The sequence below is a fragment of the Sus scrofa genome, chromosome 3 (assembly GCF_054392235.1).
Source record: "Sus scrofa isolate SSC_HxYL_T2T_F1_AM1 chromosome 3, Sscrofa_HxYL_maternal_Yorkshire_Landrace_v2.0, whole genome shotgun sequence".
Taxonomy (NCBI): Eukaryota; Metazoa; Chordata; class Mammalia; order Artiodactyla; family Suidae; genus Sus; species Sus scrofa.
In genome coordinates, this window is record NC_139385.1 from 85,418,060 (window position 1) to 85,434,880 (window position 16,821).

General features: G+C 47.4%; 1 protein-coding gene across 8 annotated transcripts in view; it reads right to left on the bottom strand.

Annotated features, from left to right (window-relative positions):
* The window catches only part of ANTXR1 (ANTXR cell adhesion molecule 1), a 240,535-nt gene that overhangs the window by 89,038 nt on the left and 134,676 nt on the right, over nucleotides 1–16,821 (bottom strand). For all 8 annotated transcript variants that reach the window (XR_014841791.1, XR_014841790.1, XR_014841788.1 and 5 more), the window contains exon 13: nucleotides 6,871–6,966. Coding sequence is in view for 2 of the 8 variants with exons in the window: in XM_003125066.7 (XP_003125114.3) it covers nucleotides 6,871–6,966 (96 nt within the window). In the remaining 6 variants the exon portion in view is untranslated. The remainder of the gene's footprint in view (nucleotides 1–6,870; nucleotides 6,967–16,821) is intronic.

Genomic DNA, 16,821 nt, shown 5'->3' on the forward strand with positions numbered 1-16,821 from the left:
AGAAAGACTAAGCAGTTAGAAAGTCATTGCAAAAGTTCAGGTGGGAGAAACCTAGACTAAGGCAATGACATTCATTCATTCCCAACTATTTATTAAGCAACTACTGAGTGCCAGGCACTGTGGGGTAGAGGGTGTGGCTGGATGTGCCACATAAGACAGGGTATGAGAGAAGAGGATGTGTTATAGACAACTCTGAAATGAGAGAGGGTAAGGAGCGACAGAGGAGATGCTGGTGATCACTCTGCCGCCTCTAGTTCGGGCAGCTCAGAGGATGATGACCCATGCATCTATGAAGAGCAATTTGTTTTTCTCTTTATGGCTGCAACTGAACCACATGGAAGTTCCCCGGGCTAGTGGATCGAATCAGAGCTACAGCTGCCGGCCTGCGCCACAGGTGCAGCCACAGCAACACAGGATCAGAGCTGCATCTGCGATCTGCATCTCAACTTGTGACAATGTTGGATCTTTAACCCCCTGAGCGAGGCCAGGGATCGAACCTGCATTCTCGCGGACACTATGTCAGGTTCTTAACCTGCTGAGCCACAATGGGAACTCCTGAAGAGCAGTTTTGGGGGCAACATAATGAGTTTAGTAAGGACATGCTGGCGGGGGGAGATGCCCACACTGGAGATAGGTCCTGATCCTGTGGCCCTGGTCCTCTGAAGCCAAGGCCAGCGAGTCGTGGCCACATTGAGCAGCCCTCAGTGTATCCACTGTAGTTGAACTCATGAGCATTGGTGATATTGCCCAGAGACACCGTAGAGGACTGAAGAAATTCCAGAGAACCACAGAACAAGAGGTGAGCAGCAGGAGACGGGAAAACCTGGAGACAGATTTAGGAGAAGAATCCACAGCAGCCAGCAGAGGAGGGGGTTGGATGGAGTGAGTGCCCGTTGCTGAAAGAGCTAAAGTAGAAGGAGGAAGGAGCAGAGACCCCTGGCTGGGAGTTCAAGCTCCCAAGGCACAGGCTAGAGCATCGATGGTGGGGGGAGGGGGGGTGCACAGGGCGGAGGAGGAATCGTGGACCCTCCGCTCCGCAGAGACATTTGCAGATGAACGAGAGGGAGAGGCAAGATGGGCGGCTGGAGGGAGAAAGGCGGTAGAAGACCTGTTTAAAGGTTGAAGGAAGGGAGGCAGAGGGGAAGAAGGCAGCTGAGAGGAAAGGATGAAGATACCACAGGCAGAGAGAACAAAACGAAGGACACAAGTGGAAAGAGGGAGAGGGCCAGGCTGCGTCCGAGAGGGGATCTCGGAGCTGGATGCCCGAAAGTGCCATCTCACTGAGACAGAAAAGTAGGTTGTCTACTGAGAGTGAAAGGGCCAGAAGTAGGAGGATGGTAATGGCCTGGGAGAGGCGCTGTGGGATGGAATTCGTGGCTCTGTCAGGATGGCTAAGCAATGCCAAGTCCTGCGAATGCGCAGCGGCCCCATCAGTGTGCTCAGGCAGTTCTCGTCCAGCATCTTAAGAGCAGGAAAGGTCAAAACTTAACAATTACTCTGTTGAGGTGTAGGGATGGGGAAGGGCAGGCGGGGCGGGGATTAGGGAATCGAAGGTGTTCCTGAGATTGTCCTGGGGTCAGTAGGTTAAGAGACCAGTCAGGCATTTATTCTATCCCTCAGATTTATTTATGTATTTTTACAGCCACACCTGCAGCATATGGAAGTTCCTGGGTTAGGGGTCAAATAGGAGGTGTAGCTGCTGGCCTACACCACAGCCACCGCAACACTGGATCTAAGCCTCATCCGTGACCTACGCTGCAGCTTGAGGCAATGCCAGATCCTTAAGCCACTGAGTGAGGCCAGAAATTGAACTAACATCCTCACAGATGCTATGTCAGGTTCTTAATCCATGAGCCACAACAGGTACTCCCTATCCCCCAGATTTTTTTATTTGGGGGTGCCAAGTCTCCAGCACTAATCAGAATCTATCGGGGTCTGGCGACGTATGGAAATTTAGGCAGGACGCGATGGCCTTTGTCTGCACACATAAGGCTACCATCCTAGCTGGACTGTAGGTGCTCATCAGGGTGCTGCCTCTTGACTGCGATGATGGTAGATTTTCAGGGTTCTCTGCATTTTCTAGAACAGTTTGGTGCTCTAGTAACTGGATTCATTGCTGACTTTATTCCCTCCACCCATTCAAACATTTCCTCTAACAATACATTTTAACTCTTTTTTGCATGATTGTCTTCCCCTTCAGATTTTCTAGTCTTCCTCTTTTTAAAGTTCGATTTAGAGATTTCAATAATATTGGACCAAATATGAGTAGTTGGAGTGGCCGCAGCGTGGCTTAAAGTGTTCTGGCAATCCAAGGGAGAGTCGTGCTTCAGGGTGGCTGTGGAGAGGGATTCCTTGTTTTGGGCCAGCAGGGAATGACTTCCACCCCCGGTGCCCCCACGAGTGTCCCCGTCCCAGGGCAACTCCGACAGGTCAGCAAACTAGCACCTGCCGTCCTTTTGTAAATAAAGTTTTATTGGAAAACACACACACAAAGAAGTGTTCTGGCAATGTCCCTTGAGGAACTGAGGCAGAACTTGATTGATTAATTTATTGATTGGTAAAATATTGACCCCTGAATTCCTTTTTTGAAAATGCAAATAGGCCCAGGGTACACAGTCCAATGACTTGCTCCCTTTCAGCGTGGGTGTTTCTGTGCCAGTGAATAATAGGAAGAATCTTAGGAGTCCAAGTTTTACCTGGGGCTACCAAGGGCCAAGCTGGGAAACACTAAAAGGTTCTGATCCAGGATCTGGTCAATTCTCTATCAGTCATTACTGGTAGATTATTCTCTGCTGTGTGGGCAATCAGTTAACCCACGTTCCATCTAGCTGGAAGGTAAGAGCCAGAAGGTAGTGTGGTCCTCTCAGAAAGAAAAATGCCATGGGTAGCACCAACTGCTCGCATCCTTTGGAATTCTTCTTCCAGAAAGAGCCAGCATGAAGCAAGAGGGTGCTAAGGTTTGCAGAGGGCAGGCCAGATAGTAACCACTATGCCTGGTCTGGTCATACTGGTTGTTGCACTTTAAAATGCTCTTTATGATGAGTATGACCTAAGTGCCCACCCTCCAACCTCTGCCACCCTCTAGGACGTCATGGAGCCCCACCTCCCACCCCCTATCCAGCCACTAAAGGGTTAATGTCTGGCTCAGTTGGGATGTGGGGGCTTGCGGATTGTTAAACGTGTTGAATATCATTTCTGGAGAAAACTGCAGGAGGGGGAGGAAGGGACAGAGCAGAGACAAACCTCCTGGGCTCCTCATTTTGCAGACCTTTTCTGCTCTCTGGCTATTTCCCATCATCAAGATGTAGCTTTGGTACCAGGTCATGGGGCATTTCCCATGCTCATGGCAGGGCAGGGAGAGTGAGAGAGGAAGGTTTCAGGATCATCATTTACAAGGATGCTCTCTGTTAGTCCCAGGCTGTAGCAAGGGGTGCTGTCACATGGCTGGGGGGGCGGGTGGGGGGACTTCCTGCATTCTGTGAACCAGGATCTGGGGTGGTGGGGAAGGGGAGGTGATGTTTGCCCTCCTTCCTGCATACTCCCTTCAGAAAACACATGACTTTATCCCGTTTTCCTCAGAACATCTCACTCATGAAGGAAGCCAGTGATCAACAAGTAATTTGGGGGCATACCAAGCATCAGACCCCAGCCAGCTTTTAGAAATAGGTGTGAGGGCAGTTTTTTATAGACTTCATAAACAGGAAAATCAATCTTCAAGAACTTCCCTTGGAAAGAAATCCTTTGGGACTTAGAAAATCAGACCACATTAAGGCATTCTGGCTGCCTTCCAAAACAACATAGACTTAACCAGAAAATTCATTTAAAAATATTTTGAAAATTGCAAAATGATCTGGCCTGGTGTGATCCTGCTTCCAATATTGAAAGACATTAATTAAGAGACATTTTCCTGGAAATCAAAACAATAAGACACCCCCTCATGCCTGTTAGGATGGTTATTAGCAAAAAGACAAGAGAGGGGTTCCTGCTGTGGTGCAGCAGGTTAAGGAGCTGACACTGTCTCTGCAGTGGGTTGGGTCACTCCTGGGTTTGATCCCAGACCTGGTGCAGTGAGTTAAGGATCCAGTGTTGCCAGAGCTGTGGCTTGGATTCAATCCCTGACCCAGGAACTTCCACATGCTATGGGTGTGGCCAAAAAAAAAAAAGACAAGAGATGACAAGTGTTGGCAAGAATCTTGTGCACCATTGCTGGGAATGTAAATTGGTACAGCCACTATGGAAAACAGGATGGAAGTTCCTCAAAAAATTACAAATGTAATTATCATATGACCAAGCAATTCCGCTTCTGGCTGAAGGAAACAAAATCACCATCCCAAAGAAACACCAGCACCCTCATATTCACGGCAACATATTTTACAATAGCCAAGTCATGAAAACCACGTTAAGTGTACATAGAGGATGAATGGATAAAGAAGATGTGGTATATATATGATGGAATACTACTCAGTCATGAAAAGAAGGAAATCTCTCCATTTGCAACAACAGGGATGGATCTTGAGGACATCTGCTAAGTGAAATAAGATAGGCAGAGAAAGACAAGTACCATATGATCTCACATGTGGAATATAAAAGGACCAAATTCATAGAAACAGAGATCAGATTTGTGGTTGCTAGAGGTGGGGTGGAGGAATTGAGTGAAGATAGTCAAAGTATACACACTTCCAGTTATAAGATAAACAAGCTCTGGAGATGCAAAGTACAACAGGACTGCAGTTAAGAATACTGTATTGTACACTTGACAGCTGCTAAGAAAGTAAAACTTAAAAGTTCTCATAAGGAAAAACATTTGTAACTATATGGGGTGATGAATGTTAACTTATTGTGGTAAACTTTTAGCAATATATACATGCGTCAAATCATTAAGCTAGCTGTACACTATAAACTTAAAAAATGCTATATGTCAATTATATCTCAATAAAGCTGGAAAAAAGAGACATTTCCCACCAATATAAACTGAACGTTATTATTAATAGCAATACAAGGAACTGTTCTATATATCTAATATATATTATAATTATTATATAGTTATATTTATAATATATTATAGATACATATTATCTATATTTATAATATATTATAGCATAGTATATATATATTCCATAAATATATTCCTTTAATTTTCTCCATCTACCTATGAGGTCAGAGCTCTTATTGTCCTCCTTATGCAAAAGAGGAAACTGGGGCACAGAGAGGTTGAGCAACTTGCCCAAGATCACACAGCTAGTAAGTGGTGATATACTGCTTGGCTGTTCTATTGTTCTTAGCTGTCCGTACGTACCCAGAGGGAACTGTTTTTAATAATCAAAGGGACCAAGTGAACAAAAGGTGATGCCTACTACAACAGAAATCCCAGTGTTCACTTTGGGGCTGTCACCACCACCACCACCACAAGCCCCCCCCCCCATTCTTTAAGAGCCCACTGCAAGATTTTCTTCCCCTCAAATTCTAGACTTAAAAATATGCTTGTTTTTGAATCACCAAAGAAAACATTCTGGCTGACTTATGCTTTTGGGGGCGGGGGGAGCGCTGCTGTGGTAAGACTCTGTTCAAAATCTTGGTGACATCACTCCAGTCTGGATTGCCCTAATTGACCTGAGACTTGCACCTGTCTGGGGCCCCTCCTGCACACACATTCTTGTGTGCTACATGTCATCTCTTCCCCTGGTACTAGAGGCTTCTGTTGGTGCAAAAGCTTCTTTCTTTCTAGAAATTCCTTGCCACGGGGATCGACACCCTGGCTGAGTTTCTCATTTCATTCATTTTCCATCTCTTTAAGATATTGTCTGAAGCCATTTCCCCCTTCTGTTCAAGTCTAGTGCTCAGAGTCTTCAATTTCTATATGACACACAGATCTGAGTCTCCTTGCACTGAGCGCCCAATGCTGGATTTCCAGAGATAAAGTGAAAACAAAGATAAAGCTTGTCTGGAGAAGTTCAACATCTATTTTCCCTGCTTGGCCAGGCACAGAAGAACTGAGATGCAGGGAATGGAAAACGCCACTGGCATCGGAGCAGTGCTCACTTCAAACGCACCTGGCTTTATAGCGCATGCTCTAAAGGGTGGGTGAAAGGCAGGGCATGTGCTAGAACTAGACATGGGAGAGCTAATGTTTTACTTCATCTGGATGTTACTTTGTTTGTGCTTTTCCTGGTCTGGGGGCCAGGGAATAGAAACTGATAGACAGCCACATATCAAGGAAGTGTGGCAGGTGATAAGGGTTATTCCGGGCCTTGTGCCATCTGGGGAAACACTGGCTATGCAGTGGCTCCAGATGATGATGATGGGAAGGACATTCTTTTTGACCTTGTGCTCAGCACATGTGGGTAAATGTTAAACTAAAAGAATAAGATAAAGGGAGGTGCCACTCTTTATCGTTAAAAATAAAGAGGCTCAAGGCACTTTCTCAGATGGACTGACTAGTTGCCAAGACTAAGGTGGCTTTGGAAAAGTATTAGCTGGTGCAACTCAACAAGTGTGTGTGTGTGTGTGTGTGTGTGTGTGTGTAAATGTACCACACACATGCTCAAGTAACATTCATCATTTACAGTATTCTGCTGGTCCTTCCTAAGCACTGAACCCAGAGTGGCCCTTCCAGCTGCCCCACCCCAAGGGTCTGTCCATCGTCAATCTCATTCCCGAACCTATACTGACTCCTAATGATTCATGGCTTCATTGATGTCAGTTTTTGCAAATTTTGTCTAAATTGCATAAAAAGGGCTCGAGTTATTCTTAATTATTTACACAGTTTCTTGTCACCCTCTCCCCACACATGGTCCTGTTTACCTTGTGTCACTCTTTCAGCCACCCAACCAGAGGCTCCAGGTTGGGTTGGGCGGAGCTTGGGGCACTTACCACGGTGCAGCAGAGGGGCCAGAACCACCAGAGGAGAGCCAGGGCCAGGAGCAGGAACAGGATGAGCAGGGCGATTGCCAGGATGGAGCCATCAGACTGTGGGGCCAAGAGAGAGGACGGTCAGTGGTGGGGTTGGCCGACGAGCTTGGGTGGAGAGGGATGAGGCAACACCATGGTCTCCCTCTCCCTGCACTCCCATCTCTACTCTGCAGACTGAAGGCCTGTAGAAGAGCAGTTTGCCCAGGAAATGGTTGAAACTCTGCCCAGCATTCTGGGCAACACTCTGTAGTTAATTCTCATGAGAAATGAATCTGTCTTTTCAGAGAGGCCCTGCTCTTCTCTTTGGAGAATGCTGCAAGAGATAGAGCAGACGGCTGCCCAGGCATCTGGCCAATGAGATGGCTTCCCACTCACTGCCCACCTGCCTCTGGACCATTGCCCTCCATCCACCGAGAGCCTCCCATTCCCCAGATCTGCTCTTTCTGCCACCTGGGAGGGACTTAGGACAGTTCTTAGAACTCAGCCCGCTCCCCGGAGCCTGTTCACATGGGCACATGTAACAGATTCACAAGGCAAAGTCTAGAGCTGATAGGATGTGATATGAGGTAAGATGGATCCCAGGGAGTTGGGGGAGGTGAACAGCTGCTGCTGAACCTGGGAGGGGAGGGGTGTGGTGACTGAGTCAAGGCTGCTGTCAGATCCTGTGCAGCAGGCACTCAAGACAAATTACGCCCATTTCCAAACGTGCCTAGGCCAGTCCCGAAAACAGACACGGTTGCTGTGCCCTGAGATGGTTGTTAACTTTAAGTGACAGAGATCCTACTTGGTGTCAATATTCTGGGGCTGCTGGTTCAGGAAAGCAGATTGAAGTCTCCTCCCTCTCCCTCCTCCCCAGCTCCTGGGAATGCAAATGGGTACAACTTTTAGGGGTGGGGTGAGGGGAAAGTTGTCACAGATGTTGTCATAGGTATTCCCTTCTCAATAAAGCTGGTGATTCCACTTTTAGCTCCCCCACCCCCATCAGGTATGTTTGCACAGATGATAATAATAGTAACAACAACAATAACGATGATGGTAAAGCAAGACAACCTAAATATTTAACAATGAGGGAATGGCTAATACTATGTTCTAGAACTATGCTGCAGTCAATTACTCTGTAGATACTATGTTTTCAAATAATATTTAGGGAGTTCCCATTGTGGTTCAGTGGAAATGAACCCAGGTGGTATCCATGAAGACACAGGTTCGATCCCTGGCTCCGCTCAGTGGGTTAAGGATCCAGCGTTGCCATGAGCTGTGGTGTAGGTCGAAGGTGCAGCTTTGATTTGACCCCTAGCTTGGGAACTTCCATATGGCACAAGTGCAGCCCTAACACACACACACACACACACACACACACACACACACACACACACACACACACACATAAAATAATATTTAAAAGACCCGAGAAAATATCCCTGATAGGATGTGTGACCTATATCTCAAGAGTGAGAGAGAGAGAGACACTGAGGGATATTTACTAAAGTATTAAGCATGGTTTAGCTGACAGTGGGTTTATGATAATTTTTAAGAAACTTGTCTTTTCTCTTTTTAAGATTGCATAATGAGAAAATAAACTATTCCAGTTGTACTTCAAAAATCTGCGCTTGGAAAAAAAGAAAAATCTGCTCCTGGGGCTCCTCCCTATGATGTCAGTGCTCTCGTGGCTGTGGTGTGCTGGCCCAAGATCAGGGGACCCGTGGGGTACACAGATAGGCTTAAGAGGATGGCAGGTGTGACTCTCCTGAAATGAACGACACGCCTGATCTTCAGGGCGCGTGTCTTCGGGGAGACTGTTCACAGCATGATCAGATTCTCAAAGCCACCCCTTCCCTCCATTTACAGAACGAGGAGGTTGGGTGGCCTGTCCAAAGTTACACGGTAGGTTAATGGCAGAGCTGGGACGTGACTCACTCCCACCCTGAGCGCTTAGTGGGGGCTACTGGAAGCTGTTTAAAGGCAGATCTTCCTCCCTGGAATGTCTTTGACCAAAAAGCCAAGGAACTAAACACGCAGCCCCCAGCAGGTCAGGGCCGGAGAATGCCAGATTGTCCCCGAGGAGTTGCAGCCTCACAGGTGCAGGCGCAGGGTGGGCAGTGGGTGGGGAGAGGGTACAGGGGCCAGAGGATGCTTCTGGACCCACATCACTTATGCATGGGCTATGGCAGAGAGCAATGCTCTCAGTGAAGATGCAAAGAAATCACGTGGATTCCCCTCATTTGCTCTCAGTCAAGGACCAACCCTCTTGACCTTTCTGTCTGTATGTTCCATGCCCATAAAATGGAGACCCTAAACCTCACCTGCCTCATTGCATTGATGTGAGGAGGTGTAAAATGAGCTGGAAGATGTAAGCAGACTGGGCAAGTGGGAGGGAAGCTATCGTCTCAGACTCAGAGCAGTAACTCCCCCTCCTCCCCTGTTTCCTCAAGACAGCAAACATGGTGGCCGTTTCACATCATAAATCAGTTTGCACTTGGAATAATAAGTGGTTTGGTTCCTGCAAGGCTTACACAACAGAGGTCTTTCAGTATTAAGGTAGAATTCATAAAGACTGCAGACTACATTTATTCACATGATACACAATCTCCCCTCTCCTGATTTTCTAATTTTTTCTTCCTCTTCTCCTTCTCCTTCGTCGTCATCATCATCCTCTTCTTCTTCTATTTCTTCTTCTTCTTGTGGCAGTGGCATGCAGCTTGAGGTAAGATCTCAGCTCCCAGGCCAGAAAGGAAAGTGCTAAATCCTAACCACTGGCCCACCAGGAAACTCCCTCCCCTCTTCTGACTTTATTTTCGCTTTAGAGAGAGGAATTGAAGCAGAAAGGGTGATGTATTGTGGAGAAACATTTTTAATTCTTTCTGGAAAAAGGAGAAGGTATCCTGTGAGGCAGGGAGGGTGAAGGACCAGACCCACAAGTGGAGAGAGGAAGGCCCCTTCACTGGAAGGAGATTTCCTGCATTCAGACAAAGCTGTATCTGGCCTTTCTCTGGCCGGGCTCGGTCTGCCCTTTCCGAGCCCCAGTCCTCCCTGCTGTAGTGAAGGAGGACAGTGTGGGGCTTAGGCAAGAGCGCGGTGCAGAGGGGGCGCTGAGCGAGTGGAAATACAGGGGGCAGGAGCTCTTGGAGGCACCAACTCCTGCTCTGGAGACAAGCCCTGATCAGGAGCCTAAAAGTGCTGCCTGGTTTTCAAGATCTTCCAGCAACCATTACACACCAGCAGTGCCCAAGAGTCACCATCTAACAAAGGGCATGGATTTTTTATAAACTCAGACGTGAAGCTAAGGTTTTACCAGGAGCTGACATGTGCCTGCAACCTCGGAGGGCTCATTCATGGATTCATTCACCCAGCATTTACCGAGGGTCTATCCTGTGCCCACCAAGAGGCCTCAGGGATAAGGACTGATTAGACAGAACCAAGGTGCTCCTCTTCTGCTGAGGGATGTGTATCAACCGCTACCCACACTCAGGGGCTGTGTGTTATTCAACAGCTGTACATGCAACACCTTTTATTTATTTATTTTTGGGTATTTTTTATTTATTAAAACATTAAAAAAGTTTAATATAATTTTATTTATGTGTTTATGTATTTATTTATTTATTGTCTTTTTAGGGCGGTACCCTCAGCACATGGAGGTCCCCAGGCTAGGGGGCGAATCAGGGCTGTAGCCACCGGCCTATGCCACAGCCACAGCCACCCAGGATCTGAACCGAGTCTTTGACCTACACCACAGCTCACAGAAACGCTGGATCCTTAACCCAGTGAGCAAGGCCAGGGATCGATCCTGCGTCCTCATGGATGCTGGTCAGATTCTTTTCTACTGAGCCATGATGGAACTCCTGTTTTATACCATTTTAAAGGTGACTCTCTACTTACAGTTATTATGACATATGGGCTATATTCCCCGTGTTGTACAACACATCCCTGAGTCTATCTGGCACTCGATAGTTTGTACCTCCCCTCACCCCTATCTTGCCCCGCTCCGCTCCTCTCCCACTGTAACCACTATTTGTTCTCTCTACACATGAGTCTCATGCAGCACCTTTTATGTGCCGGGCAGGGAACAAAATACAGTCTCAATCCTTAAAAAGCTTCTATTCTGGGGCCACAGTAATAATGGTAATGATAGTAATAATACCTGTCATTAGTACAGCTAATATTTATTGAGCACTTACTATGTGCCAGGGACTGTCCTTTCTGGGTACTCACAAGCTTTGCATATGTCAGGTCACCGAATTCTCATTAACAATCTTAGGAATTCGGTAATAGTTTTTGTCTATCTTACAGATAAAAATACCAAGGCAAGGAGGGCAGATGAAGGTCACAGGCAGAAACCAGGATTCACACCTGGGCTGTCTGGTTCCACAGCTCACAGATTCAACCAGCAGGCTACTGCTCTCGGCGAGTGCTGCCTGGAACTAACCCTTATAGAGGCGGTGACACAGGACTCCTGCCCTGCCTGGGGATGGACAGAAAGTAAGCACAAAGGGGGTGCTGTGGGTGGAGGAAGGTGGCAGGGTCCCCACTGTGGGAGGCCAAGCCAAGCCCAGGAGAGGGATGCGGGGTCTGTCCTGAGCCGAGGGGGACCCTGGGTAGATTCAGCCCAGGAACACCAGGTGCGCTTGCTTTCTTGGAGCCAAGAAAGGAAAGACTGGAGGTCAAAGGTCCAGGTGGAGGGCTGCTGCAGCTCTGTCCAGCTTTTAGGAGGACATTCTCCAGAGACACTCCTTCTGAAACGCTTGCATTTTCGTGGACATCTTTGTACTAATTTAACCAATGATCACGACTGTTGTTGAACGCTATCCACATTCCAGGCACATGAGAAAGCCCTCCCTGTATGTGATCTCATGGAGTTAGATAAGCCTGGTTAAGGCAGTCTTGTAGGAACTGTTATCCCCTTTTTGCACGTAAGGACAATGGAGACTCAGTGAAGGTATGCAAGGTACCCAAGATCCTTCCTCCATCATTTACAGACATACTTATATGCCCTCAGTTTTGTTTTAACGTTAACAAAACTGGGAATTGAACCTTCACAGTCTAGTTTTAGAACCTTTCTCCTGCCACTTCACCATTACCGTCTAAGGTCAGGTTTACGAAGAATTCACTTAAGAAATATCTAGGAAGTTCCCGCGTGACTCAGCGGCAATGAGCCCAACTAGTACCCACGAGGTTGTGGGTTTGATCCCTGGCCTGGCTCAGTGGGTTAAGGATCCGGCGTTGCCGGGAGCTGTGCTGTAGGTCACAGATGCAGCTCAGATCCTGCGTGGCTGTGGCGTAGGCTGGCAGCTGTAGCTCTGATTTGACCCCCAGCCAAGGAAACTTCCATATGCCATGGGTGCAGTCCTAAAAAGAAAAAAAGAAAAGAAATTTCTATATTTTAAAGACCAAACATTCAGTGGCCCTGTCTGTAATTGCTACGTCCACTCTGATGGAAGGAAGTGCCCCCACATGGCCCAAGGCGGGTCAGAGTGTCATGCAGAGCAAGTGTCCCTCAGAGCGAAATCTGAAAGGGATGAGGGTCATGGCCAGGCCTTCCCCTGGTGTTCCTGGATTGGAGTTCCAATCAATTACCTTGAGAAGAGAGACTGACAGCTCATATAAGGGTGGCTCTATGCTACATGTTGAATATATACCAACATGTGATAATATATACACATCTTCAATGTGTAGCCAAAGGTATCTGCCTCATTCATGCAATTAGTTCAGATACTCTGAACTAATCCATTTGCCTCTTCATCAAGTTCCAAGATGAAAAGCCCCCTTGTGTGCTAAGGAACAGACTTTGCCAAGGGCTGGGAGGCATGTGGAATGTTCTAGAACCCACACCTTGTTGCCTATTTGCCCAGAATCTGGCTCTGTCCTCCTGCTCTGGTACAAACTGCTTTGGCTCCTTGGGTTCTGGCCTCTGACCTGCCTTCCTTTATCTCAGCTCACTGTCCACTGGCAAAGCCTCTGCTCCCCACAGCCTGCTCCCCAAAGCTGGCTGGAGCCCAGGAGGGTCATGGGCTGACCACTGTTCTCAGCATGACTCACAACTTGGATTTGTGTGGACTTGGCCTCTGCTCCCCGCTTCACCAGGGCACAGGGTGGCCAGGAGTGGAAAGGCTCTGGGGTCCACATGGCCTCCCCCATGGGGCTGAGTGGGGCCACTTAGGTCAGTGTCTAAATGTGTCTTCCCAGGCCCTGTCTCGGATGGCAACCTGGCAGGGGGCAAGGTGGCTTCTAAGAACCCACAAGATCAGCATTAGCCAGCCTCCAGGCCTGGAAGCAGAGGCATCCACGAGGCTCTCTGCCACTGGGGAGGGGGAGCCTGAAGTGAGGACCTGCCTGGACCTGATTTTATGACACACAGAGAGAACAGAAGCTGACATGTCCAGAAAACTCTGCCTCTGACACCTGTCCCTGCTGGGCAGCCTCTGGGTATAATTCTCCAGAAACTTCAAAAGAGATTTCAGAGGGGAAAAAAAGCAGCAGAAAAGATTTGCAAATGAAGTGACTGACAAGGGATTACTCTCCAAAATATATAAACACCTTCTCCAGCTCAACATCAAAAAACAACCCAATCAAAAAATGAGTAAAATATCTAAACAGACTTTTCTCCAAATAAGACATAAGGATGGTCAAAAAACACATGAAAAGATACCCAACACCACCAATTATTAGAGAAGTGCAAATCAAAACTACTATGAGGTACCACCTTACACCAGCCAGAAGGGCCATCATCCAAAGGTCTACAAACAACAAATGCTGGAGAGGAAGCCCCTTACACTGTTGATGGGAATGTAAATTGGTACAACCACTGTGGAAAACGGTAAGGAGGTTCCTCAAAAAACTAAAAACAGAACTGCTATATGATCTGCAATCCCTCTTCTGGGCATCTATCCAGAGAAAACCATAATTCAAAAAGATACATGCACCCTATGTTCACTGCAGCACTATTTACAATAGCCAAGACATGGAAGCAAACCTAAATGTGTGTTGACAGAGGAATGGATAAAGAAAATGTGGTACATATATGCAATGGAATATTACTCAGCTGTAAAAAGAGTGAAATAATGCCATTTGCAGCAACATGGATGGACCTAGAGATTATCATATTGAAATGTCAGACAAAGATAAATAGCATATGATACCACTTATATGTGGAATCTAAATAAAAGACAAAAATGAATTTATATGCAGAACAGAAACAGATTCACAGACTTTGACAACAAACTCATGGTTACCAAAGGTGGTGGGGGTAGGGATGGACGGGGGGTTGGGGATTGGCACCTGGCACACTGAGGTATGTGGAATGATTGGCTAACAGGGACCTGCTGTATAGCACAGGGAACTCTGCCCAATGTTCTGTGATCATCTATGGGAAAAGAATCTGAAAGACAATGGATGTGTGTACACACGTGGCTGAACCACTTCGTTGCACAGCAGAACTTATCACAATACTGTAAATCAACTCTCCTTCAATAAAACTTAAAAAAATAAAAACCGAAGATTGAGTCCTACCATTGTTATTTTCCCGGAGGCCTAAATATCAACCGATCCAACCTAAATTCTTATTTTATTTAAAACGTAAAAACGAAGTTTAGAAAATCAATGTGGTCTTTTTGTTTGTTTGTGGCAGAAAGCGGGAGGCCCAGGGGTCTGTGACTAAAGCTGAACTGAAACTCCTGGTAAAGGAAGAAGCCTCAGGTGGTAAAGGCAGAAGCCAGGGGTGGGAAAGAAGAGAGAAAAGAGGAGGGGGAGGGGGGAGAGGGGAAGGGGGGTTGGAGGGAGGGTGTCATCCATTTTCTTTCTTTCTTTCTTTTTTTTTTTTTTTTTTTTTTGTCTTTTGTCTTTTTTTTTAAGGCTGCGCCTGCGGCATATGGAGGTTCCCAGGCTAGGGGTCTAATTAGAGCTGCAGCTGCCAGCCTACACCACAGGCACAGGCGACAACAGATCCAAGCCGCGTCTGCGATCTGCAACACACCTCACGGCAACAACATATCCTTAACCCACTGAGCGAGGTCAGGGATCCAACCTGCAACCTTGTGGTTCCTAGTCGGATTCCTTTCCGCTGTTCCAAGATGGGAACTTCCATCTATTTTATTTAATGAGTAGTTTTTTTGCCTTTTTCCCAGTAAGCACTCACAGAGGCCCACGGTGGAGCACGCAGACACAGAACATTAAATATGAGGACAGGACACGTTCCTAGTTAGGACAACCTTCCCTGAAGGCTACCTGGCTTGAAAAGCAAATCCCTGCATCCCAGCTTTTAAAAATTCCATTGTTCCCACTTCACCAAATGAGGGCGTCCCTTTTAAGACAAGGAGGCATTGTTTTCAAGGGTATAGATTTGGAAACTTGAATAATGAAAGCCTCTCTTACATGGTAGGTTTCTAAGTAATTCTGGATTTCTGGTGCACGGTGGAGGGGTGGGGAGAGGGGCAGACCTCTGGGCCACCGAGCATCAGGAGTCACTGCTCCTTTCTGTCTTGTTTTGAGCTCTGCCAGGGTAAAGGGAGGACGGTAAAATTAAGAGGAATTATGGGACACTGGGGGATGCTCCACTTGAACTTGGTGGAATCCCCCCCATCACTATGCTGAGTTTGCACCGGGATTCTGCCTGATGTCTGGGCATGGGGTTGTTGGCTATTGCATAGCTACTAGAGTGTCTTCAGTTCTGCCTGGAAGACTGTCTAAGTTAAGGAGGGAGGGAGCTTCCCCACTCCTAAGGATCTTTCCAAGAGGAAGGCAGCGTTTGCGACAACGCCAGGCCTTTTCCCCATCTTTACTCCTTCGGTAAACAAGGCCAGAGCACAGGGAGCATAGGCCTCTGCTCTCTGCCTCCTCTTGGGCAGCATGGTGCCCACTGGAAGCAGAGGCTGTCCTCTTCTGCTCACCATGAGCTTGTTTTTGGAGGGGCTGGTTGCTACACTTTGGGGAGGCCTCTTTAAAAAAAAGAACATAAAAATTGAAATGCAAGGAGTTCCTGTTGTGGCGCAGTGGTTAACGAATCTGACTAGGAACCATGAGGTTGTGGGTTCAATCCCTAGCCTCGCTCAGTGGGTTAAGGATCCCGTGTTGCTGTGGCTGTGGTGTAGGCCAGCGGCTGCGGCTCTGATGAGACCCCTAGCCTGGGAATCTCCATATGCCGCAGGAGAGGCCCTAGAACAGGAAAAAAAAAAAAAACTGAAATGCAAAATTATGAGCACCTCTCCCAGGGCCTTAGAAGGGCTAGATGAGATCCATTCATACAAGGATTCCTGAAACTTACAGTTCATCAACTTCCCTGTAACTCTGCCCCTGGCTGGATGTCTTCCCTGTCAGGTCTCAGGCCTGCGAGGAGGCTGGCAAATCTATTTAATTCTGGGCTTCAGTTTCCAGCCCATTTGCTGCCGCACTCAGCCTTGGTCGCCAGGCCACAACAACAAAGGCAGTACTGAGGTTTTCAGATGTGGATTTAGGGTCTCACTTCTGTTTGTTCACATGCTTTATTGTCCCCAGGGCAGCGGCGATCCCTCCAATGTCTCTTATTTTAACCCCCCACCCCACCCCAGGATGGGCCGTGGTAATTATAACAATTACAGTTTGACAGCAGCGTACACCAATTATGAGCAAAGGGGTCACGAGAGCCCTCACTGATGGCTGGTGGGTTTGCTGCAGTTCTGGGATCCAGGCTGGGGGTTTTGCAGATTCTGAGTATTACTGCTGAATGACTGCAGATTCTCAGGTTCTTTCACATGGTTAGAAGAGGCTGTCTTTTTCTTTCTTTTTTTCTTTTTAAGGCTGCACCTGCAGCATAAAGTAGATCCTGGGCTAGGGGTTGAATTTGAGCTGCAGCTGAGGCCTACGCCACAGCCATGGCAACAATGGATCTGAGCCACATCTGCAACCTATGCCGAAGCTTATGGGTTATGGATCATTAACCCACTG